Source organism: Piliocolobus tephrosceles, chromosome 20 (genome assembly GCF_002776525.5).
Source record: "Piliocolobus tephrosceles isolate RC106 chromosome 20, ASM277652v3, whole genome shotgun sequence".
Classification (NCBI taxonomy): domain Eukaryota; kingdom Metazoa; phylum Chordata; class Mammalia; order Primates; family Cercopithecidae; genus Piliocolobus; species Piliocolobus tephrosceles.
The window spans coordinates 57,011,146-57,035,510 of record NC_045453.1 but is presented as its reverse complement, the minus strand read 5'-3'; the positions used below and the strand labels follow the sequence as shown (position 1 = coordinate 57,035,510).

General features: G+C 43.5%; 2 protein-coding genes and 1 non-coding gene across 5 annotated transcripts; all 3 read right to left on the bottom strand.

Annotated features, from left to right (window-relative positions):
* Positions 1 to 990: 990 nt before the first annotated feature.
* On the bottom strand, positions 991 to 14,577 carry TMEM230 (transmembrane protein 230). Of its 3 annotated transcripts, XM_023217915.2 has the most exons (5): positions 14,438 to 14,548; positions 12,724 to 12,829; positions 10,553 to 10,666; positions 7,378 to 7,500; positions 991 to 2,091 (listed from the first exon to the last, which is right to left on the bottom strand). In XM_023217915.2, the coding sequence occupies exons 1-5, from the start codon at positions 14,503 to 14,505 to the stop codon at positions 1,951 to 1,953; spliced, it is 552 nt and encodes a 183-aa protein (XP_023073683.1). In that variant the 5' UTR covers positions 14,506 to 14,548; the 3' UTR covers positions 991 to 1,950. The 3 variants fall into 3 exon arrangements, with proteins under 3 accessions (XP_023073683.1, XP_023073681.1, XP_023073682.1); XM_023217913.2 differs by lacking the exon at positions 12,724 to 12,829 and having other exon boundaries at positions 14,438 to 14,577; XM_023217914.2 differs by lacking the exon at positions 12,724 to 12,829 and having other exon boundaries at positions 14,234 to 14,548.
* Positions 14,578 to 16,707: 2,130 nt separating this feature from the next.
* Positions 16,708 to 22,047, bottom strand: PCNA (proliferating cell nuclear antigen). Its single transcript, XM_023217912.2, has 6 exons — positions 21,605 to 22,047; positions 20,795 to 20,892; positions 20,636 to 20,703; positions 19,518 to 19,712; positions 17,198 to 17,321; positions 16,708 to 17,116 (listed from the first exon to the last, which is right to left on the bottom strand). Exons 1-6 carry the CDS (start codon positions 21,823 to 21,825, stop codon positions 17,037 to 17,039), a joined length of 786 nt encoding a protein of 261 aa, XP_023073680.1. The 5' UTR covers positions 21,826 to 22,047; the 3' UTR covers positions 16,708 to 17,036.
* Positions 22,048 to 23,873: 1,826 nt separating this feature from the next.
* LOC111546540 lies at positions 23,874 to 23,996 on the bottom strand. The gene has a single exon (XR_002732809.1). It is a non-coding gene; the product is annotated as a small nucleolar RNA SNORA26 (small nucleolar RNA).
* Positions 23,997 to 24,365: the final 369 nt, after the last annotated feature.

The following is a 24,365-nucleotide window of genomic DNA, read 5'->3' as shown; positions in this document are numbered from 1 at the left end:
CTGGGCAGTACAGCAAGACTCTGTTTCAAAAAAATAAAACAAAAATAAAAATAGGCCGGGCGTGGTGGCTCAAGCCTGTAATCCCAGCACTTTGGGAGGCCGAGACGGGCGGATCACAAGGTCAGGAGATGGAGACCATCCTGGCTAACACGGTGAAACCCCATCTCTACTAAAAAATACAAAAAAACTAGCCGGGCGAGGTGGCGGGTGCCTATAGTCCCAGCTACTCGGGAGGCTGAGGCAGGAGGATGGCATAAACCCGGGAGGCGGAGTTTGCAGTGAGCTGAGATCTGGCTGGCCACTGCACTCCAGCCTGGGCGACAGAGCAAGATTCTGTCTCAAAAAATAAATACATAAATAAATAAATAAATAAATAAATAAATAAACAAACAAACAAACAAACAAACCAAATCATTCGGTTTGGTCAAAACCTTCTGATCTGAGCTTTGCTTGGCAACCACTCCCCAAGATAAAGCTTCATATATCACCTCACATATTCACTGTCAAGGATCAGGAACTCTAGACTACTGGACTCCCCAGTCAACATTCGCATTACCAAAAGTGCCTAATCTTGGAGGCTGCTTCAGGTCACCCTCTCTTTGTCCCTCATTTCCTGAGTCTTTTTTTTTTCCCCTCCAACTACACTCGCTCTACTGGTGATCTCAAACAGCCCTCTGATTTTTAAGATACTGTCTTAAATACTGACTCCCAAATTTCTATTTCCATCCAAGACCCACTCTTAAACTCTAGACACACACATGTATCGCAACTGCCTCCTCAACAGCTCCACTTGGATATTGAGTAGACATCTAAAACTTGCTCTTCCCATAGCCTTCCAACTCAGCTGATGGCAAGTCCATGCTTCTAGTTGCCCAAGTCCATACCTCAGAGTTAGGGAAAGTAGAGTGTGACCCACAATGCCAGCTACCTAGAAACTAAGGTAGATCTGGGTACTGGGATTAAAGATATCATAAAATCATTAAAATGTTTTCTGAAATGTTTAAAGTTAACTCATTTTAATTCCAGGATCTGGATTTCAACATTTTAATTTCTTTGGAATATAAGTCACCTTTTGCAAGCTAAAAAATAGAATCAAACTAAGGTGATCTAGTCCTCTAGGCATCCAGACTGATCCTTGGAATCATGAGCAGAATGATGACATCATACAAGGTGCTAGCAATAGGGTTATAAACTCGAAATAATAATCACTTATCTACATGTTTCATTAGGGAACAGCCAAAAGTCCAGCCATTAAAGGAATAATCTACAGAACATTTTGATTTAAGAGGGACAAAATGATCCAAATTGTATGCTGTCCAATCTACTGGTGAACTGGATCAGAATGGGCCAAGGGCTATTAAACAGAGAAAGTATTTACATTTTGAAAACTTGCTCCGCAGGAAAAAAAAAATTCCTGGTTGCTGTCGATAAGCAAGTAAAAAAAACATTACCAATGAACTCACTGATCTTTGATTTTACTAAGGCCTTCCACTGGAACATGAAGGTAGGGATAAGTGTAGAGGATAATATACTCAGATATTTTTAAAATAAATTACTTAGCAATAGGAAATTAGCCATACTACATTCTTCCATTTGCTACAAGAGGAAATTGGCAATGAAGACTATTTAAAAGAAATGCTCAGCTCTACAGAGGGTAGTGGCAGGCAACACTTTTCCATTACAGAATAACCTCTATTCTTCCATGATATTCCTGTGGAAAAACTTGTCAGGAGCTCTTGCCAGGGCCAACGGATGAAAAACAGAGCATGTCCTAATTAGCTACTGTAGGTTAAGTTAACACCTTTGGGAAGGACCCATAAAATCTGGCCATTATTTTCTTAAACATCTGCAAGCAGAAGAATTCCTTAGTCCTTAGCTATAGTTTCTGCTAGGTATCTTAAAGCTGGGACAGTTCCACTGTGACTCTCCCCCTCAGCTATTAGGTGGGTGCTAGTCATCAAAGTCTGGAATGTCATCATAGGAGTAACCACGGTAGCCTTTGGATGCGTAGTAAGCGATGCGCAGGTGGTAAAAACCCGGTAGGAACACCAGAATGCCAATGATCAGGACTGGAACGGCCCGGTCTGCCCCCTGGTGGCAGAAGGAGGCAAACACGTTAGTATTGTAAGAGTTACACATTTTAAAATAAAAAGTCTCGTACCTAATCCTTAAATCAGTATTTTATACTCTTCAGCACATTTTCCTTGAGTTGTGTACTACCGAGGGAAAAGGTTTCCTCCTGATTATAAACTGAAGAAAAACTACAAAGTACTAACAATTATAAAGAAAAAAATGACCCATTCTCATCCAGATATTTTAGCTTCTTTTCCTTTTTTTAAAGCTCTTAGTTGTGAACACAACATACTCTGTGTCCTGTGGCCAATATTATTAAAACTTCTTCATATATTTAAACTGTCAGGATGTGTAACATTCCACTGAAATGGACATGCCACAGTTTTACTTAACCGCCCCGCATACAACTGCTGGACACGTTGGTTGTTTTTCACCTTTTGTAACTGTACAGCCACCACTACAATAGACTCTGTGCTTTTCTCAGAATTTCAGGGTTTTCTTTTCTTTTTTCTTTTTTGAGGTAAGAGTCTTGCTCTATTATAGCTCAGGCTGGATTACAGTGGCATGATTACAGCTCACTGCAATCTCGACTTCCAAGGCTCAAGTGATCCTCCTCCTCAGCCTCCAAGTAGCTGGGGTTACAGGTGTGAGTCACCATACCTGGCTAATTTTGTATGTTTGTTTGGTAGAGATGAGGTCTCACTATGTTGCCCAGGCTGGTCTCGAACTCTGGGGCTCAAGAAATCCTCCTGCCTCAGTCTCCCAAAATGCTGGAATTATAGAGCCACTGCACCTGGCTGGCTGTGTTCCCTGTTGTGTGTTAATTATAGTCAGAATTGGTTCAAGACAACTTAGACACTGTGTATGTGGGGACAGCCCATGAGAAAGAACCACCAACTACTTTAGGTTTCTAAGGTTTCATATTGAAGCTCAACAGGAACTCCATCCAAACATAATGTAAGAAGGAACTGACTTATGAGGCACAGTGACCCCATACATATAACAGAATTGCTATTTCTCTCCAAACACTGACAGTACGTCCATGGCACTGCACAGCTACAATGACAGCACGCTGCTCCAGCTACAGCCCTTTACCAATCAGGACCCTTGCATGCCAGGCTCAGCCATGTTGTTCCAAACTATTACAGGGCAAACTGTCTAATATCTCAGAGACCAAGTTTGTCTACCTGCCACCACCTCCCTTATAGGAACTATGGAAGTTTACTGTTGCTCAAAGGAAGAAAAACATGTTTTGCTAACAGAGAACAAAATGCAAAAGAAAATCTTTTTGTTCTTTCTGCTGGAATCTGCTGTACTAGACATGAATATAAAAACAAAGATTCAACCAGGAAAAAAACCTAAAATCCGAATAGACAGACAAAGAGTAATGAGATTGAGGCCGTAATAAAAAGTCTCCTAGCAAAGAGAAGCCTGGGACTTCATAGTTTCGCTGCTGAATTATACCAGTTAAAGAATTAATACTTGGCTGGGCATGGTGGCTCACTCCAGTAATCCCAGCACTTTGGGAGGCCAAGGCAGGCAGATCACTTGAGCTCAGGATTTCAAGACCAGCCTGGTCAACATGGTAAAATCCCGTCTTGACAAACAACACAAAAATTAGACGGGCATAGTGGTAGACGCCTGTGGTCCCAGTTGCTAGCGAGGTGGCAGGATCACATAAGCCTGGGAGGCAAAGGTTGCAGTTAGCTGAGATCGTACCACTGCACTATGCCTGGGTGACAGAATGAGACCCTGTCTCAAAAATAAAAAATAAAAAATAAAAGAATACTAATCCTACTGAAACTATTCTGAAACAGAAACAGACATGGAGAGAATATTTCCAAACTCATTCTATGAGGCCAGTTTTACCGATACCAAAACCAGGCAAAGACACATCAAAAAAAGAAAAATAGGCCAATATCCCTGATGAACATTGATGCAAAAATCCTCAATAAGGAGGATAATACTAGCAAACCAAATTCAGCAATACATTAAAAAGATTATTCATCAGGACCAAGTGGGATTTATCCCAGAGATGCAAGGATGGTTCAACTTATACAAATCAATCAATGTGATAAAATCGTATCAGCAGAATAAAGGACAAAAATCATATGATTATTTCAATCAATGCTAGAAAAGCATTTGATAAAATTCTACATCCAACGGGTGCAGTGGCTCACGCCTGTAACCCCAGTACTTTGGGAGGCCAGGGTGGGCCTCACACTGACCATAATTAATACCCAATGGGGAACATAGCCATAGGGTGCAGTGGCTCACGCCTGTAATCCCAGCACTTTGGGAGGCTGAGGCAGGAGGATTGCTTGAGCCTAGGAGTTCAAGACCAGCCTGGGCAACATAAAAAGATCTCATCTCTAACAAACAAACAAAAAAATTAGCTGGTTATGATGACTCACACCTGTAACTTCAGCTACTTGGGAAGCTGAGGTGGGAGGATCGATTGAGCCCAGGAAATCGAGGTTGCAGAGAGCTGTGATCACACCACTGTACTCCTGGACTGCTTGAGTCTAGGAGTTCGAGATCAGCCTAGGCAACATGGTAAAACCTCGTCTATATAAAAAATGAAAAAAAAAATTAACCAAGTGTGGTGGCACCTGCCTGTGGTCCCAGTTACTTGGGAGGCTGAGGTTGCAGTGAGCCAAGATGGTGCCACTGCACTCCAGCCTGGATGACAGAGTGAGACTCTCTCTTAAAGAACCAGTCTTTTCAATAAATGGTATTAGGAAAACTGGATATCCATATGCCGAAGAATGAAACTAGACCCCTCAAATCTCCTACCATATATAAAAATCAAATGAAAATGGATTAAACACTTAAATGTAAGACCTAAAACTATGAAACTACTACAAGAAAACATGGGGGAAACTCTCCAGGATGCTGGACTGGGCAAAGATTTCTTGAGTAATGCCCCCAAAAGCATAGGCCATCAAAGCAAAACCAGATAAATGAGATCACATCGGGTTAAAAAGCTTCTGTACAGCAAAGGAAACAATCAACAAAGTGAAGAGACAACCCACAGAATGGAAAAAAATATATGCAAAGTATCCATCTGACAAGAAATTAATAACCAGAATATATAAGGAGCTCAAACTCTATAGGAAAAAAATCTAATAATCCAGTCAAAAATGGGCATTTCTCAAAAGAAGACATACAAATGGCAAATAGGTATATGAAAAAGTGCTTAACATCATTGATCAAAGAAATACAAATCAAGACTACAATGAGATATCATTTCATCCCAGTTAAAATGGCTTTTTAAAAAATATAGACACGAGGTCTCACTATGTTGCCCAGGCTGGTCTCGAACTCCTGGGCTCAAGTGATCCTCCTGCCTCGGCCTCCAAAAGTGCTGGGACTACAGGTGTGAGCCACTGCACCCAGCCAAAATGGCTTTGATCCAAAAAAACAGGCAATAACAAATGCTAGCAAGGATGTGGAGAAAAGGGAACCCTTGTACAATGTTGATGGGAACATAAATTAGTATAGCCACTACGGAGAACAGTATGAAATAGAACTACCATATGATCTAGCAATCTCACAGCTAGGTATATACCCAAAAGAAAGGAAATCAGTCTGTCAAAGATATATCTGCTTCCATATTTATGGCAGCACTATTAACAACAGCCAAAATTTGGAAGCAGCCAAAGTGTTCTTCAACAGACAAATGAATAAAGAAAATGTGGTACATATATACAATGGAGTACTATTCAGCCACAAAAAGCGTGAGATCCTGTCACTTGTAACAACATGGATGAAACTGGAGGACGTTATGTTAAGTGAAATAAGCCAGGCACAGAAAGACACACTTTCCATGTTCTCACTCCTTTGTGGGAACTAAAAATTAAAACAATTGAATTCATGGATATTGCAGAATGATGGTTACCAAAGGCTGGGAAAGGTGGGGGGAAATGGGGATGGTTAACGGGTACAAAAACATAGTTACATAGAATGAATAAGCTCTAGTATTTGATAGCACAAAATGACTAGAGAATAATTTATTGTACATTTAAAAATATAATAACTAAGGCTGGACGTGGTGGCTCATGCCTGTAATCCCAGCACTTTAGGAGGCCCAGGCGGGCAGACCACTTGAGGTTAGGAGTTCGTGACCAGCCTGGCCAACATGGCAAAAACCCGTCTTTACTAAAAATACAAAAATAAGTCGGCGTGCTGGCTTGCCACTGTAGTCTCAGCTACTCAGGAGGCTGAGGCAGCAGAATCACTTGAACCCAGGAGGCGGAGGTTGTAGTGAGCTGAGATTGCACCACTGCACTCCCGCCTGGGTGACAGAACAAGACTCTGTCTCCAAAAAAAAAAAAATATATATATATATATATATATGTGTGTGTGTGTGTATATGTAACTAAAAGTAAGCCAGGCGCAGTGGTTCATGCCTGTAATCCCAACACTTTGGGAGGCCAGGAGTCCGAGACCAGCCTGGTCAACATGGCGAAACCCCGTCTCTACTAAAAATACCAACATTAGCCGGGTGTGGTGGCGCACGTCTGTAATTCCAGCTACTCAGGAGGCTGACGCACAAGAATAGCTTGAACCTGGGAGGCAGAGGTTGCATTTAGCTGATATCATGCCACTGCACTCCAGCCTGGATGACAGAGTGAGATTCTGTCTCAAAAATAAATACATAAATAAATACATACATAAATAAATAAAAGTATAATTGGAATGTAACACAAATGATGAATGCTTGAGGTGATGGATACCCCATTTAGCCTGATATGATTATTATGAATGCATGACTGTATCAAAATATCTCATGTATCCCCTAAGTATATACACCTACTACATCACCATAAAAATTGGAAAAAAAATTGAAAACAAACCAACAAACAAACACAAAAATTGGCCAGGTACAATGGTTCACACTGGCAATCCCAGCACTTTGGAAGGCTAAGGCAGGCAGACTACTTGAGCTCAGGAATTAGAGATCAGCCTGGGCAACATAGTGAAACCCTGCCTCTGCAAAAAATAAAACAAACAAAAATAAATAAAAAATAAAATTAGCTGGGCTTGGTGGCGCACACGTGTAGTCCCAGCTACTTGGGAGGCTGAGGTGGGAGGATCACTTGAGCCCAGGAAGGTAAAGGTTGTGCCACTGCACTCTAGCTTGGATGACACAGCAAGATCCTGTCTCAAAAAAAATAGACCACTGGGAACACACACACACACACACACACACACACACACACACACACACACACAAACACTAGAGCCTTGGCTAACATTTTAAAAATCTTACAGGTTATTCCCACATGCCCGTCAGCTTACCCCTTTGCTGATGTAGCCTGACAGCAGGAGGGAGCCAATAATAATGAGAAAGGCACCAATCAAAAACAGCACAGTGGCAAGTGCGATGGCCTTATAAGGGATCTTAGGAGGAGTTTTCTTAAACTGGAAGAGAAACAGAGACAAAAAAAGACAATGAAGAACGTTATGCAAATACCTGTGTTCAAACATTTAATTACTTTTAATTTTTATGGGTTTTTTTTTTTTTTTTTTTTGCTTGTTTTGAGACGGAGTTTTGCTCTTGTTGCCCAGGGTGGAGTGCAATGGCACGATCTCAGCTCACTGCAACCTCCACCTCCCGGATTCAAGCGATTCTTCTGTCTCAGCCTCCTGAGTAGCTGGGATTACAGGTGTCTGCCACTACACTCAGCAATTTTTTTGGTATTTTTAGTAGAGACAGGGTTTCACCTTGTTGGCCAGGCTGGTCTTGAAGTCCTGACCTCAGGTTATCCACCTGCTTTGGCCTCTCAAAGTGCTGGGATTACAGGCGTGAGCCACAGCGCCCTGCCTAATTTTTATGATTTTAGAGACAGAGTCTTGCTCTGTCACTCAGGCTGGAGTGCAGTGGTGCAATTATAGCTCATTGCAGCCTCAAACTCCTGGACTCAAGCAATTCTCTTGCCTCAGCCTCTCAAGTAGCTGGGACTTCAAGCGTACGCCACTATGCCCAGCTAATTTTTAAAATTTTCTGTAGAGACAGGGTCTTACTATGTTGCCCAGGGTGGTCTCCAACTCCTGGGCTGAAGGGAATCCTCCTACCTCTGCCTCCCAAAGTGCTGGGATTACAGGTGTGAGTCATCAAGCCCAGCCACAAACACTTTAAAACAGGGAGGAGAGCTCACACCTGTAATCTCAGCAATGTGGGAGGCTGAGGCAGGCGGATCACTTGAGCTCAGGAGTTTGAGACCAGCCTGGGCAACATAGTGAAACCTCATCTCTACAAAAAATACAAAAATTAGCTGGGCATGGTGGTATGTGCCTGCAGTCTCAGCTACTTGGGAGGCTGAGGTAGGAGGATGGCTTGAGCTCAGGAGGTGAAGACTGCAGCCAGCTGAGATTGCACCACTGCACTCCAGCCTGGGTGACAAAGCCAGAGCCTGTTTCAAAAACAACAACAACAACAACAACAAAAACGGGAGGGTAATTAAGAACCAAACTAGATGTTTTATGTGTCTTAAGTATGTCCTACCACCCAGTGCAGCTCTGAGAAATAAAAGGGACTGGCAAGAGATGAAGCTCTAGTTATTGCTCACACAGTTACTCAAAGGAATCTCAGAGGAATGTCATTCACTCTAGTTTGAATCTCATTCCATAAATCATTCATTGTATCACAAGAAACTTTTTATAAACAAAAACAGAACTGACTTTATGGTCATTCATTTGTTAGACATATATTTATTAACTGCCTGGCACATAGATAGCTGTACTAACTTATGGGGATTTAACAGATCCTGTCTCTACAAAAAATTTTAAAATTAGCTGGGCGTGGTGGCACATGCCTTTGGTAACAGCTATTCAGGAGGCTGAGGTAAGAAGACTGCTTGAGCCCAGGAGGTCAAGGTTGCAGTGAGCCTTGACTGTGCCACTGTACCCAAGCCTGGGCAAAAGGGCAAGACCTTGTCTCCAAAAAAAAAAAAAAAAAAAGAAAAAGAAAGAAAGAAAAGGCCAGGTGCAGTGGCTCACATCTGTAACCCCAGCACTTTAGGAGGCCAAGGTGGGTGAATCACTGGAGGTTAAGAGCTTGAGAACAGCCTGGCCAACATGGCGAAACCCTATCTATACTAAAAATACAAAAATTGGCCAGGCATGGTAGTGTACACCTGTAGTGCCCCAGCTACTAGGGAGGCTGAGGTATGAGAATCGCTTGAACTGGGAGAGGGAGGTTGCAGTGAGTCAGGACCGCGCCACTGTACTCCAGTCTGGGCAACAGAGCAAGACTACATCTTAAAAACAAAACAAGAGGCTGGACGCGGTGACTCACACCTATAATCCCAGCACTTTGGGAGGCCGAGGCAGGAAGATCACCTGAGGTCAGGAGTTCGAGACCAGCCTGACCAACATGGAGAAACACCATCTCTACTAAAAATACAAAATTAGCTGGGCGTGGTGGCGCATGCCTGTAATCCCAGCTACTTGGGAGGCTGAGGCAGAAGAATTGCTTGAACCTGGGAGGCGGAGGTTGCAGTGAGCTGAGATGGCACCATTGCACTTCATTCAGCCTGGGCAACAAGAGCAAAACTCTGTCTCAAAAAAAAAAAAAAAAAAAGTAAGGAAAGGCAGGCAATTTCAGTTTATTCCAAACCATTAATTGTTTGTTCCACATAGCAAGTAAACCTGCCTTATGAACAAACTCAATTCAAGGTTAAGATTCAGAGACAAATTTTCTAAGGTTTGGCTCATGGTTGTGTCTGACCTAAGTGGCTGGAAGCTTTCCAGATCTTTCCAGATCTATTTTTATCTCTCCTTCAAATGTGGGTCCAAAGAGTAATTTATTTATTTATAAAGGATGGGTTCCTGCTACTTCCTCGTTGGCCCTAGTTCCACCTAGAATATTCTATTATAAGGGGAAGTGCGTAAAAAGGAGATGCTATAATAGTACTGACTAGTTTATAAATGGTTAGGGTAGGATACAAATTTAATAAATACTCTGTTTTACTTACTATGTATCACAAAGAATACCTTTAATAAAATGGATCTCATGACATCAGGAAAGAAGGAAGATTCCTACAATCTGCTGGCTTTAGCAATAAGTTTCTCCCTTAAAAGGTGAACTGGCTTTGACTAAAGTGTAAATAAACAGTGATAAAAAAAATTCCACCTAACTAAAATTTTAAAGTTCCTTAAAAAAAAAACAAACTCCATCTTAACAAAACACAATCTGATTAGTTTCTGAATAAAGTAAATAAAACCTGTAACTACAAGGCTCTGGCATTACAACTAAAAATTCTTAGAAATGGACAATACTGGAATTGGTTTGAAACTACCCTGCCACAGCCCTCTTCTGCAATTATGGCTGAAAAGGTCTCAGAGCTGAGTTTTCTTCTTGTTGCTCCCTCTAATCCCTAGGGACAGTTAGCAAAACCACCATTTGGAAGGTCTTCTGGCTAACTCAACAGAAACACAGCCAGCCAGTCTTGCAGTTCTCGTCTGCATTTACCTGAAGGTCAATGTAGCCATCGTCTGTGCTGGAGAGCCTCGAATATTTCACTTTACTACTGGGGATTCCAGTAGCCAGGCTGGTACGGGACGGCATCATGACACGCTGACACAGCTACGGTTTGAAAACAAAAAACCCTGTTATTGTCTGTAGGTGACAATGATGCCTTAGAGCCAATGAGTTCAGGGTTATTGGATGCTCTGCATTGGAGTTCTGGGCTGCCACGTCAGACTAGCACTGGGCAATTTACACTTCACTGCTAAATTTTCATTGTTTCAGAGGCATACGCATCTGGAGAACCAGATATGCCTGTGACACAGTGAAAACATTCTCACTATATATTAAATATCTAGTCTGGTCTGTCCTTGTAGAATGACAGCGAAGACACTCACCAAGAATCACATTCCAGTTTATTTTGGCACCAAGATTCCCTGACTTTTAATTTTTCCAAAGTCACATAGAGACTAGGTAGAATAATGAGGACTTAAATCCAGGTCCACCTGACACCACAGTATTGCCTGTCCCCTGCTCCCTCTTTTAAGAAGAAGCAAGAGGAGCATATACTCAAATGATTCTCTTGTTTGACAGGGAGGGAGAAGAGGGCAGGAAATGGAATACACTCACATCAACATTTTGCCTATTGCCCCTCGATAGAGATCAACCCTTTAATGCAAAAGATCTGTAAAGTTTCTTGCCGTAAATTTGTGGGGTTTTTTGTTTGTTTGTTTTTCTTGAGATGGTGTCTTGCTTTGTCACCCAGGCTGGAGGCAGTGGGTTGATCTCAGCTCACTACAACTACCGCCTCCCGGGTTCAAGTGATTCTCCTCCCTCAGCCTCCCGAGTAGTTGGGATTATAGGCATGCACCACCACGCCTGGTTAATTTTTCTATTTTTTAAGGAAAGACTGGATTTCACCATGGTGTCCGGGCTGGTCTCGAACTCCTTTTTTTCTTTTTCTTTGTGATAGAGTCTCACTCTGTTGCCCAGGCTGGAGTGCAGTCGCGCAATCTTCGCTCACTGCTGCTTTCACCTCCTGGGTTCAAGCAATCCTCCTGCCTCAGCCTCCTGAGTAGCTGGGATTACAGGCATGCACCACCATGCCTAGCTAATTTTTGTATTTTTAGAAGAGATGGGGTTTCACCATTTTGGCCAGGCTGGTCTCGAACATCTGACCTCAAGTGATCTGCCCAACTCAGCCTTCCAAAGCGCTGGGATTACAGGCCACCATGCCAGGACCCTTGTAAATTTGAAAAAGGGCCTGGCTATACTAGTGCCTCCAGAAGTGCCCACCTCTCTGTCCCATCCCAAGCACCAAAAGTAGTATTTCATTTTCCTAATTACTTCTGTACCAACCTTAAGAAACGGAACATGGTACAATATCATACAATAAATTTTAAAGAAAGAAAAAAAAATGGAATAAAAACCTGGGTTCTTGTTCAAAATATTCAAAGCAGACAGCGGTAATGAAATCATGGCTATTATGTCAGTTTAAGAGACAGTGGATAAGTCTGAAAAATCCTAACATTTAAATTAAGGCAATTTGTATTAATACGCTGGGTGTGAATACGCTGGGTGTGGTAGCTCATGCCTGTAATCCCAGAACTTTGGGAGGCTGAGGTGGGTGGGTTACCTGAGGTCCGTAAGTTGAGACCAGCTTGACCAACATGGTGAAACCCCATTTCTACTAAAAAAAACACAAAAATTAGCCGGGTACAGTGGCACATGCCTGTAATCCTAGCTATTCGGAAGGCTGAGGCACGAGAATCGCTTGAGCCTGGGAGACAGAGGTTGCAGTGAGTCAAGATTGCACCACTGCACTCCAGCCTGGGTGACAGAATGAGAATGTGTGTCAAAAATAAAATAAAATAAAAATAATGTTTTTTATTTGTCCACTTTTCCTCCATAAAGTAACAAAGCTGTATGATCAAAATGGATAAATATATTTTAGTCAAAGTTTTTAAATTCTAAATTCAAAAACATATCTTTAAAAAAAGAAAACTGGCCGGGTGCAGTGGCTCACACCTGTAATCCTAGCATTTTGGTAGGCCAAGGCAGGTGGATCACGAGGTCAGGAGTTCGAGACCAGCCTGGCCAATATGATGAAATCCCGTTTCTACTAAAACTACAAAAATTATCCAGGCATGGTGGAGGGCGCCTGTAGTCCCAGCTACCCGGGAGGCTGAGGCGGAAGAATCGCTTGAAGCCAGGAGGTAGAGGTTGCAGTTAGCTGAGATCAGGCCACTATGCTCCAACCTGGGCAACAGAACGAGACTCCGTCTTAAAAAAAAATAAAAATAAAATGAAGTATTTCAATAAGGGCATAAGGGCAACATAAAAAAAGGACTAGTTTTTCTCTGGGTTGGCATTTTGAAAATTCATCATTATCATCATCACAATAATGGTGGTTAGTACTTAACTAGTCTTTGTTAGATGCCAACTGTTCTAAGTACTTTGCACATACTTAATTCCAAAAATTAACAAATCGTTTTCTTTTTTTTTTGAGACGGAGTCTTGGAGTCTCCCTCTGTCACTCAGGCTGGAGTGCAGTGACCCGATCTCGGCTCATTGCAACCTCCGCCTCCAAGGTTCAAACGATTCTCCTAACTCAGCCTCCCAAGTGGCTGGGACTACAGGCGCCTACGACCATGCCCGGCTAATTTTTGTATTTTTAGTAGAGACGGGTTTCACCATATTGGCCAGGTTGGTCTCAAACTCCTGACCTTTTGATCCGTACGCCTCGGCCTCCCAAAGTGCTGGGATTACAGGCGTGAGCCAGCGTGCCCGGCCTAACAAACTGTTTTAAGTGGCTTGCAGTCAATGTAAAATAACTAGCATAATTAAATAATTGGTGCTAAATATTAGTGTCCCTTTTTATTGATTACATCTTGGTCTAGAAATCAAGTATTGAAAAATGAGCATAATGCTAATCTCTATACTTTTCAAAAAAGATTGGATCAAACTGCGTCAAATACTAGGTTTTTAGTGTTGTGATCCCGACTGCATTTAATTCTATAAAAGTTCAAACTACCAATATGTGTGGTTTTTGAAGGAATTTAACCACATCTAACTTGCACTTAGACTTTTTTGTTAAGTATGTCCTGGCCGGGCGCGGTGGCTCAAGCCTGTAATCCCAGCACTTTGGGAGGCCGAGACGGGCGGATCACGAGGTCAGGAGATCAAGACCATCCTGGCTAACACGGTGAAACCCCGTCTCTACTAAAAATACAAAAAATTAGCCGGGCGAGGTGGCGGGCGCCTGTAGTCCCAGCTACCTGGGAGGCTGAGGCAGGAGAATGGCGTGAACCCGGGAGGCGGAGCTTGCAGTGAGCTGAGATCCGGCCACTGCACTCCAGCCTGGGTGACAGAGCGAGACTCCGTCTCAGAAAAAAAAAAAAAAAAAAAAGTATGTCCTGACATTATTCATACAACCGCATCAAAACAATACATCGCAGGGGCGTGAGGGAGAGGGGAGACGAATGTTTACTCTTGGCAAAGAGGATTCTAAAAGAGGGGAAAAAGAAAAACGAGCATTTTCAAAGTATCAGTCTTCGTTCCCAACAGGCTTTTTACCAGCTCACCGCTACCCCCAAACTCCCTCAGCACCTGAATGTTACGCGAGTTCTAAAAGCATCATAAAACGTTTGGCACAGTGCCTGCCTGGCATTACGCGTCTCTACATACGTTATTCTCCTGCCCGTCTTCAGACCTTGCCAGAGAGATAAATAAGAACCGACGCGAACTTAGACGTAAAACAAACTGTGCCAGGGAGGACGAATGCCCCACACGGATGACTCAGAGCTTGATTTCCGCGGGAAGCGCGGTCTCGGACACGCCCAGAGCCCAAGAGGACGGTTCTGTCCCCGCCTCGTCGCACACACGCCTTACCGGAGCGCCGCGCCAGGCCGCCCGCACACCCAGAGCTCGCCCACGGTTGGCAGCGCCCGAGGTCGCATGGCACGGCCCGCTTAAGAGCCACTCAGCCCGCCCCAGCCGGGATCAGTGCGCCGGAATTGGCGTGCCGGAAACAGGCGCGTCGGAAGTTGCGTCTCCGGAAGCGTTTGTTTCTTCAACCAGCTTCCCGGGCTATCGTTTACCGAGTATCAGCTGCAGTAGGCACCGGGCGTGCGCGGCCTGAATGCCGATTCATGGGTTTTGTTTAGGCAGCCGCGACCTGTGCCCGCCGCCGGCTACCTCCACTTTGGCGGGCGAGCACCTAGGGTCCTCGCCCACCTGGGTCACCGTCAGGCCCGGGGCAAGCCAGCTACGTGGTTTCTCTCTTCCTCAGAACAGGGGCCAGGCTAGAGAGCGCCATGGCTTCCCAGGGAGGCAGAAGCCGAGCCCGTCGCAGCCTCAGGACCAGCAGTCAGAGCGGCCAGATATCCGCGGCAAGGCGCCGGCCTTCCACGGGCGCGCGCCGTCAACACCCGACTACCACACTTCCCTTGAATAGCACACTTGTCTGTGCTGTCAACACCCCACTATACTTCCCTTGAATAGCTCCACAAACTTGTGCTTATTTTCAGGCCTTGTCCAAGTAAAAGGCCTGCCCACAAGGGACATTTTGCTGCACATGAAGCTTTTTAGAAAGTTGTTTATTAAGGTATAATTTAGGCCGGGCGCGGTGGCTCAAGCCTGTAATCCCAGCGCTTTGGGAGGCCGAGACGGGCGGATCACGAGGTCAGGCTAACACGGTGTCTGTCACGGTGAAACCCCGTCTCTACTAAAAATACAAAAAATTAGCCGGGCGAGGTGGTCGGCGTCTGTGGTCCCAGATACTCGGGAGGCTGAGGCAGGAGAATGGCGTGAGCCCGGGAGGCGGAGGTTGCAGTGAGCTGAGATCTGGCCACTGCACTCCAGCCTGGGCGACAGAGCAAGACTCCGTCTCAAAAAAAAAAAAAGTATAATTTATACACAAGTACAAATAGATGAGCTCTGAAAATACGTATGGTCCTAGAACCATCACCAATCTAGATGGAAATACATCCATCACCCCAAAATTCCATCAGCCTCTTTCCTTCTTCACTCACAGGCACACTGTAGGAAAATGAATACTTAACTACTGAACATGGTTAATTCTCATGTCCAGTAACTAGAACTCAGTCCAAGTAATTTAAGAAACTAGTCATTTAATCTACCAAACACAAAAATGCACTGGAAAAAAGGATTATGATAAAGCAATTTTAAAAGATGTTTTTTCTAAAGCCAAATTCAGCAGCGGGGGTTGTATACCTACTTAAGTGACACTAATGTAAGTTCTGATAACCTACTACTATCAAACCAGCCAAAAATATATATATTTTTGAGATGGAGTCTCACTGTTGCCCAGGCTGGAGCGCAGTGGCATGATCGTGGCTCACTGCAACCTCCACCTCCTGGGTTTAAGCAATTCTCCTGCCTCAGCTTTCCAAGTAGCTGGGACTACAGGCATGCGCCACCATGCCTATTTTTTTTTTTTTTTTTTGCATTTTTAGTAGAGATGGGGTTTCACCATGTTGGCCAGGTTGGTCTCGAACTCCTGACTTTAGTTGATCCGCCTGCCTCCCAAAGTGCTGGGATTACAGGTGTGAGGCACTGCACCACACAAAAATATTAATACACAGCAGTTATCTTACAGCTATTAATGGGAATGTTTTTAAGTCTTTCTTCGTAACTTCAGGGCTTTTTCACTTTCTTGGTTGGATCCAACATCCATGGAATTTAAGACATCTTCATCCTTTATGTCAGTGAAGTTGCAAAAAGTGTACTTATACTAGAGAAATTTTGCAGAACCAAACGCCTTGGGCCCCATTACAGATCTACTGAAACATCAAAGACTCTTGTAGGACTCCCTAGGCTAAAAAGAAACACTCCATTAACATCCTTATAAAGCCAACACGACATTGGGTACACGAAGCTTCTGAAGAGTATTAACTTTTGCCAAGTAAAATGAAATACACAGGATTTGTACTACTCTCGCTTGTTCCTTGTCCTCAAATTGGAATAAGTTTGACAAGTGAATCCCCCTAAAATATCTAGTAACCTACTGTATTTGAAATCCTTTTGATCTCCATCAGGCTGCTCTAAACTGAAAAACCATTTACATGAAAGGGTAGCTGTAGCTGGGAATTCAGTAGGATACTTCCAACAGTCCTGGTCAAAATGAAGGCACTGCCCTGTGATGTTTGAAATTCAAGTAACTTTATTTAAATTCAAAAACAATTCTAAAACTGCATTTAGAGTCAAGACCCTCTTGTATTATAAAAATCACATGTATTTCTAAGAGACAAAAATACTTCTAGGTTAACTAGACCAGATCTGACTTTGGACTTTATTCTTTAAACAAATTGCAGAGAATAGAGAAAAAAATAGGTTATTTACAGAAAACAATATCTACATATGTACTTAAAAGTACAAATTTGGTGACAGAAAAGACTTCAGTATATGCTGGCATCTCAGAAGCAGTTCTCAAAGAGCTTAGTTTTATTTTCTTGAATTTTAAGAATGCCTAAGATCCTTCTTCATCCTCGATCTTGGGAGCCAAGTAGTACTTCAAGTGTCCCATATCAGCAATTTTATACTCTACAACTGAAAGACAGGAAGACAGTTAATTACTGAGGAGTATCACATATACCACCTACAAAACAAGGTTCAAATGTATTATCTTACCAAGGGGTACATCTGCAGACATACTGAGTGTCACCGTTGAAGACAGTGGAGTGGCTTTTGTAAAGAAGTTCAGGTACCTCAGTGCAAAAGTTAGTTGAACTGGTTCATTCATCTCTATGGTAACCTACAAGAGAAAACAGAAGATTCATCATTGAAAAACATCAAGAAAGTTGCAATCTATTAGCTTGCATTTATAAAAACTCACAAACACTTTTATTGGTCACTTTGGAGGGAGCTATGAAAATTCTGAAGACTGATGCATAAAGCAAAAGAATCGAGTATCTAGCTCGTCTTTCCTACAATTTAGATAACCAAATTATATAATATGGGAAAGATTTTCTTTATGGAAAATCTTCTGATAAGCAGCCAATAAATGAATAAAACGTATTAATTTCAGCTCTGCAAACTCTAGTTAATGACTTAATGGATCTAGACAATGACTATTATAGCTGCTAACATTGTGAAGACATCCAGACCCCTTGTCCCTTGTGCCTTCTACACACACCAACCACCTATAAAGTATTCTTGCTCTCTCACCCCCGAAACAAAACATCCTGAATATCATCAAGGCTCCAAGGCTATAGCTACCAGTCTGTAGGACACACAGGGTGGAAGAATTTACGTATACACAGGAATGCAATCAGCAAAATCCAAACTCTGGAAAACTTAACAAATCATCTAATTTCTTCAACAAACAGACTGTAATGGAAGGGGGAGAATGAAATTAGAGGAAACCAGGCTAGGTGTGTTGGCACACACCTGTAGTCCCAGCTACTTGGGAAACCAAGGCAGGAGGATCACTTAAGCCCTGGAGTTTGAGGCTGTAGTGAGCCATGACTGCACCACTGCACTCCAGCTTGGATGGACAGAGCAAGACACTGTCTCAAAAACAAAGAAAAACAGAAAAAGAAAGAAATGAGGTTGGCAGAGGAGTGGAAATGTGATTCAGGAAACAGATAAAGAATCAGCTCTTAGCCTTTATTAATAAAAAAAAAAACAACTTCCAACTGAATTTTACAACTTTAAATGTTGACTACCCATTCAAGGGACAAGAAAGCAATATATAGTATTTATTGTAAGCTTATAATATGCCAGACACAGCATGTGCTAAGCTCTTTACCAAATTTAATCCTAACAAGCTTAGGAGATTAAGACCTTCATCCTTGATTTACCAAGTTTTAATTTACGCTCAGGTTATCGAGTTTTTTTTTTTTTTTTTTAAGATGGAGTCTTGCTCTGTCACCCAGGCTGAAGGTGGGGGTCATGATCTGGGCTCACTGCAACCTCCACCTCCTCAGTTCAAGTCATTCTCCTGTCTCAGCCTTCCGAGTAGCTGGGGTTACAGGTGTGCACCACCATGCCTGGCTAATTTTTTCTATTTTGGTTAAACAAGGGCTCTCTAGGTACTCTCAAAGTTGCATGGAGTCTGCTTTCTAGCCTTAGTGAGAAGTCTTCCTGTTTAACCTTTGATTCCTACAGCCTGTGACTTTGGCTGAATTGTCACTTAAGGTTGCTCAGCCTGCATCTCCACCTTTAAAATGGACTACCAGGCCGGGCACGGTGGCTCAAGCCTGTAATCCCAGCACTTGGGAGGCCGAGACGGGCGGATCACGAGGTCACAAGATCGAGACCATCCTGGCTAACACGGTGAAACCCCGTCTCTACTAAAAAATACAAAAAAAAACTAGCCGGGCAAGGTGGCGGGCGCCTGTAGTCCCAGCTACTCGGAAGGCTGAGGCAGGAGAATGACGTGAACCCGGGAGGCGGAGCTTGCAGTGAGCTGAGATCTGGCCACTGCACTCCAGCCTGGGTGACAGAGCGAGACTCCGTCTCAGAAGAAATAAAATAAAATTAAAAAATAAAAATAAAAATAAAATAAAATAGGCTACCAATTGGATCCACAACATGTAAACTAATATAAGGATTACATAAGCGCTCCTAACAGGTAGACTTTTACTCCTAACCATATCCTTCTATTGAGTTGCTGTTCTATGCTCAATTATTTGGTAATACAGTAAATATCTCCAGAAAGCTAAAGGTTAGATGCCTAGCTTCCCAATCCTACCCTTAAGAACCTGTGTGCGCCTGATCCATAAACCATTGTTCTGTGGTACGTACATGTGCTGAATTTGTATTCCCTTCTTGCAAATAATTCTAAATTGGATGACACTTAAGAATCAGTTGCAGATTTCAACAGTATCTCAATTTTCAGAAATTACTTGGGATCCAATTCTGTCTACTTTTAATCTTAGCAATTAACCTAATAAGCAGTATTACAATTCTCTTCAAACTATTTTCTTTTTAATTAAAAACTACTTACAGCTTCCTCCTCTTTATCGACATTACTTGTCTGTGACAATTTAATGTTTCCATTTCCAAGTTCTCCACTCGCAGAAAATTTCACGCCGTCTTTTGCACAGGAAATTACAACAGCATCTCCAATATGGCTGAGATCTCGGCATATACGTGCAAATTCACCAGAAGGCATCTTTACTACACAGCTGTACTCTTGTTCCTATTAAGAACAAAAATTTTCCAAAAGTTAATTGTTAGAAATGTAATGATTTGGCACCCTCACTTTCTTAAAAGGCAACATCTAAACAACTCAGAATCAAGATTTTCTAAGATTGTGTAATTTCTTAACAAACTCCACTCAAAAAAAAAATAAATGGCTATTAAATGCACAGTCCAGGGAACAAGAGCCTCCTCCTCCTCATCCTCCAGGGATAAAGTAAGAGAACATTAGACTATGGCACAGAAATGATGACGGCGCAAGCAGGTCTAACTACTTTCTAAAAGAAAATGAGAGAATATGATATTAGGCATTTTCAACATTCCAACATTTCTTCTCTCCTTTGGTGTTTATAAACCTAACCTGGATAAATTTCTTCTAAGATAGCTTTCAAACCCACTTAATAAAAACCAAGCATCCTAGAAGGAAGCAAATTTTAAAAGAGGTTCGTGGAAGTTAAAGCAAATAGACAACTGGCAGTAAACAATAAATTTAACCAGTGAGTTTTAGACTTGTGGTAAACAACTATCCAAATACTAAAATCTCTTTAAAACATGCACCAGTAGATGTTTCTAGAAAAAGTTCTGTTGTGAAGTAGGCTTAAATTATATTAATATATCTTGACGGAGGAGGATCATTGAGGCCAGGAGTTCCAGACCAGCCTGGGCAAGGCTGCCCCCACACCCACACACAAAAATAAAAAAATTAGCCAGGCATGGTGGGACAGACCTGTAGTCCTTCCTAGCCACTTAGGAGACTAAGTGGATTGCTTGAGCCCAGGAGTCCCAGGTTACAGTGAGCTATATGGCACCACTGCACTCCAGCCTGGGCAACAGAAGACCCTGTCTGTAAAAATAAACAACATTCCATGACATAACTATCATGCCTGTGTACAGCACTCGCTACAATCAGAAACTGATACTCACTGGAATTCCAAGTTGTTCAACATCCAAATCCATCAACTTCATTTCATAGTCTGAAACTTTCTCCTGGTCTACCAAAAAAAAGCAAATGCTGTTGAGAAACACTGGCACAGAGTTTTGATCTTCTGTAGCTTCATAACTCAGTAAAAAGGTATGACTTACTTGGTGCTTCAAATACTAGCGCCAAGGTATCCGCATTATCTTCAGCCCTTAGTGTAATGATATCTTCATTGCCGGCGCATTTTAGTATTTTGGACATACTAGAAGACAGGAGACACATGGTTTAAAATCAACACCATCTGCTGAAGGTCTGTATTTCTAACGCAGTTAGAAGGGGTTACCACTCTCACCCATAGGCTGTCTCAGAACTGGAGGAGGGTAATTGCACTGCTGGAGGATGCGACTATTAATGCAGACATTTTGGGATGCATCCGGCAGTATTTATACTAAAATACCACCAGCAGTTTCCCTTCTGGATAGAAACAATCTCCTGCCACTAAGTTGGATGACAGGCTGACACATTTCTCGCAAGGGCACAGTATAAAGCATTTAAAGTCAACCGCGACTGAGCCGGGAGGATCGCCTGAGCCCAGAAGTTGGAGACCAGCCCGGGCCAACACATCGAGACCGTCTCGGAAACAAAAAAGCCACAACTAAAGCGTCCATTCAAGGCCAACAGGATTTAGTGAGCAAAAGCTCTGGAGCAGTGTTCCTGACACTGCAGAAAAACCAGTCATTTTCCCGCCACCACCCGCTTTGTGACTTTGGCGCGAAAATGCAGGTTCGCGCAGCAGCCAGCGCGGGCTTTTCCGAACCGCGCGCTCAGCTGGGCCCTACCCCCCTGCGTGGCAGGCCAATGAGAAGGTGCGGATGGTCCACGCCAGCCAATGAGGGCTCGGCTCGGCAGCGATCCCGCCAAGCTGCGGAGGTGGGGGTGGGTCGGGGCCGGCTTCTCTGCGCCGCGAGACTCACCTGGTGAGGTTCACGCCCATGGCCAGGTTGCGGTCGCAGCGGTAGGTGTCGAATCCCTCAGACCGCAGGGTGAGCTGCACCAAGGAGACGTGGGACGAGTCCATGCTCTGCAGGTTTACGCCGCTGGAACTAATATCCCAGCAGGCCTCGTTGATGAGATCCTTGAGGGCCTCCAACACCTTCTTCAGGATGGAGCCCTGGACCAGGCGCGCCTCGAACATGGTGGCGGAGTGGCAACAACGCGGCTACAGGCAGGCGGGAAGGAGGAAAGTCTAGCTGGTTGCAGCTTCAGGAGCCTCAGAACGAGCGGGCGAACGTCGTGACGACAAGCTGAGACCTAGAAAGAAGACTACCGGTCTGCTACGCCTGCAACCGTTTAATGCCGCCGCCTCCGCCAGCGCGCGCTCGCACCCTGCGCCGCGTTGCGACGTCACCACGCTGCCCGGCCCACGGCCTGGGCGGGGAAGAATTTAGGGCCAATCGTGTCGGTGCTCCCCGCGAGGCCCGCCCCCTAGAACATACATTGGAGGAAGGGGTGCAGGGTGGGGCAGCATTCCGCAGGTCTCCCCGCCTCTCCGCCTGACTTCTGAACCTGGCCACTGAACAAGTCTGGGCATATGTGGGGATCCGGCCCAGGCCCCGGTTCGTCAAGCCCCAGCTTTATGGTGCCTACTCAGCCTCCAACTCCGTGGGTAGAAAGTTTCCAGCCACGAAAGTGAAAGTGAAAAGCAAATCAAGTCTACCGGGAGGAAAAGCCTCCTTGCAGCCTGAAGAGTACAGCTGCTGCAAATGTGCACTTTATTTTTATTTTTCAGTTACAGAAGTGATGCGCTCCTAAGTGTCACACGATAAAGAGGTGAATTGTTATGTTAAACTTAGCTCCCTCTCACCCTCTTAACATTCCATCGTCAGCTTTTATAATCACTCAATCGTTCCTTGTATAAAGCTTTTAAAGCTTTTTTGAAAGTTCGAATACACTTTTTTTTTTCAAAATGCACTCATTCCGTAAAAACTTCGAAAAAGTACTTAATAAAGTACATTTAATTTTATGCCACGTACATCTTTTTTATATCAGTACCTCTTTAAAAGATAGCATCATATGTATGTAACTTATCAATCTCCTGTTGTTAATTACAAACACCTTTGAGCACTTAGGCAGTTTTGGTGATACCAACGCCTTGAAGTAATACAGCTGAGTCAAAGAGCGTACACATTTAATTTTTTTTAATTTTCTTTTCTTTTTTTTTTTTGAGATGGAGTCCTGCTCTGTCATTCAGGCTGGAGTGCAGTGGCGCGATCTCGGCTCACTGCAACCTCCGCCTCCCAAGTTCAAGTGATTCTCCTGCCTCAGCCTCCCGAGTAGCTGGGATTACTGGCGCCTACCACCGAGACCGGTTAATTTTTTTTTTTTTTTTTTTTAGTAGAGACGGGGGTTTCACCATGTTGGCCAGGCTGGTCTTGAACTCCCGACCTCAGGTGATCCACCCGCCTCAGCCTCCCAAAGTGCTGGGATTACAGGCATGCGCCACCATGCCCGGCTAAATTTTTGATAAATGTTACTAAATCTCTAAAAGTTTGCAATTTACATTCTAGCCAAGACTGTGTATGAACATGCTCATTTATCTTTATTTTCCTAACTATAGATATTAGCAATCTCATTTTTTAATCATTGCTCATCTGTGTCAAAAATTCAATTTTTTTGTTTTTGAGATGGAGTCTTGCTCTGTTGCCCCGGCTGGAGTGCAGTGGCGCTATCTCAGCTCACTGCAACCTCCGCCTCCCAGGTTCAAGCAATTCTCCTGCCTCAGCCTCCCAAGTAGCTGGGATTACAGGTGCCTACCACTACTCCCGGCTAATTTTTGCATTTTTAGTAGAGACGGGGTTTCACCATGTTGGCCAAGCTGGTCTTGAACACCTGACCTCAGGTGATCCACCCGCTTTGGCCTCCCAAAGTGCTGGGATTACAGGTGTGAGCCACTGCTCCCAGCCAGAAAATTTCAATTGTTACAGGATGGACAGGGTTTGTTGTTTCTCTCCTGCTTTGTTTACACCATTTCTCTTTAGTTACTTTTAATATCTTGGTCAGTAGAATTCTTTAGTTTTTCTACCATGTATCTAGGTATGGATTTAGTTTTCTTTATCTTGTTGAAGGAACTGAAGATTCATTTCAAGTCTGACATATTCTCAATCATTATGGCTTCAAGTATCTCCTCTCCTTAGTCTATTCTTTACTCTGGAATGCCTTTCTTTCCTTTTTTTTTTCTAGTTCAGCTATGACTCCATACAAGGTTCTAAGAGGAGTTTCACAGTCTCTTCCCTGGGTTTTGTGGAGACTTAACTTTACCCTTCTGTATCAGCCTCTTAAAGCACTGGGTCAACCTTAAAAGGGAATAGGAAAGGGCATTTCTGGTATTTCTATTATAAGATGCCTTCAATTGTAATGTGTACAATTATTTTATGTAGCACAAGAAAGAAAACTGTCAAACTATTATTTTTTAGAGAGGGGGGTCTCCTTTTGACACCCAGGCTGGAGTGCAGTGGCAAGATCACTGCTCACTGCCACCTCCAACTTCTAGGCTCGAGGGATCCTCCTGCCTCCCAAATAGCTGGGACTACAGGGGTGCACCACTGTACCTGGCTAATTTTTAAATGTTTTTGTAGGGAGGAAGTCCCACTATGTCGCTCTGGCTGGTTTCCAACTCCTGGGCTCAAGCGATCTTCCCAATCGGTCTCCCAAAGTGTGAGATTACAGGCATGAGCC

Coding starts and splice junctions, on each gene's coding strand:
- PCNA (XM_023217912.2), bottom strand. CDS start 21,825: ATGTTCGAGGCGCGCCTGGTCCAGGGCTCCATCCTGAAGAAGGTGTTG. Junction 20,704..20,794: donor GCTAGTATTTGAAGCACCAA/GTAAGTCATACC, acceptor TTTTTTTGGTAG/ACCAGGAGAAAGTTTCAGAC. Junction 17,322..19,517: donor TCGATAAAGAGGAGGAAGCT/GTAAGTAGTTTT, acceptor TTTCTCTTGTAG/GTTACCATAGAGATGAATGA.
- TMEM230 (XM_023217915.2), bottom strand. CDS start 14,505: ATGCGACCTCGGGCGCTGCCAACCGTGGGCGAGCTCTGGGTGTGCGGG. Junction 12,830..14,437: donor CGGCCTGGCGCGGCGCTCCG/GTAAGGCGTGTG, acceptor TTTTTTTTTAAG/ACGGAGTCTCGTTCTGTTGC. Junction 10,667..12,723: donor CTTCCGCCTCAGCCTCCCGG/GTAGCTGGGACT, acceptor TTCAAACCGTAG/CTGTGTCAGCGTGTCATGAT.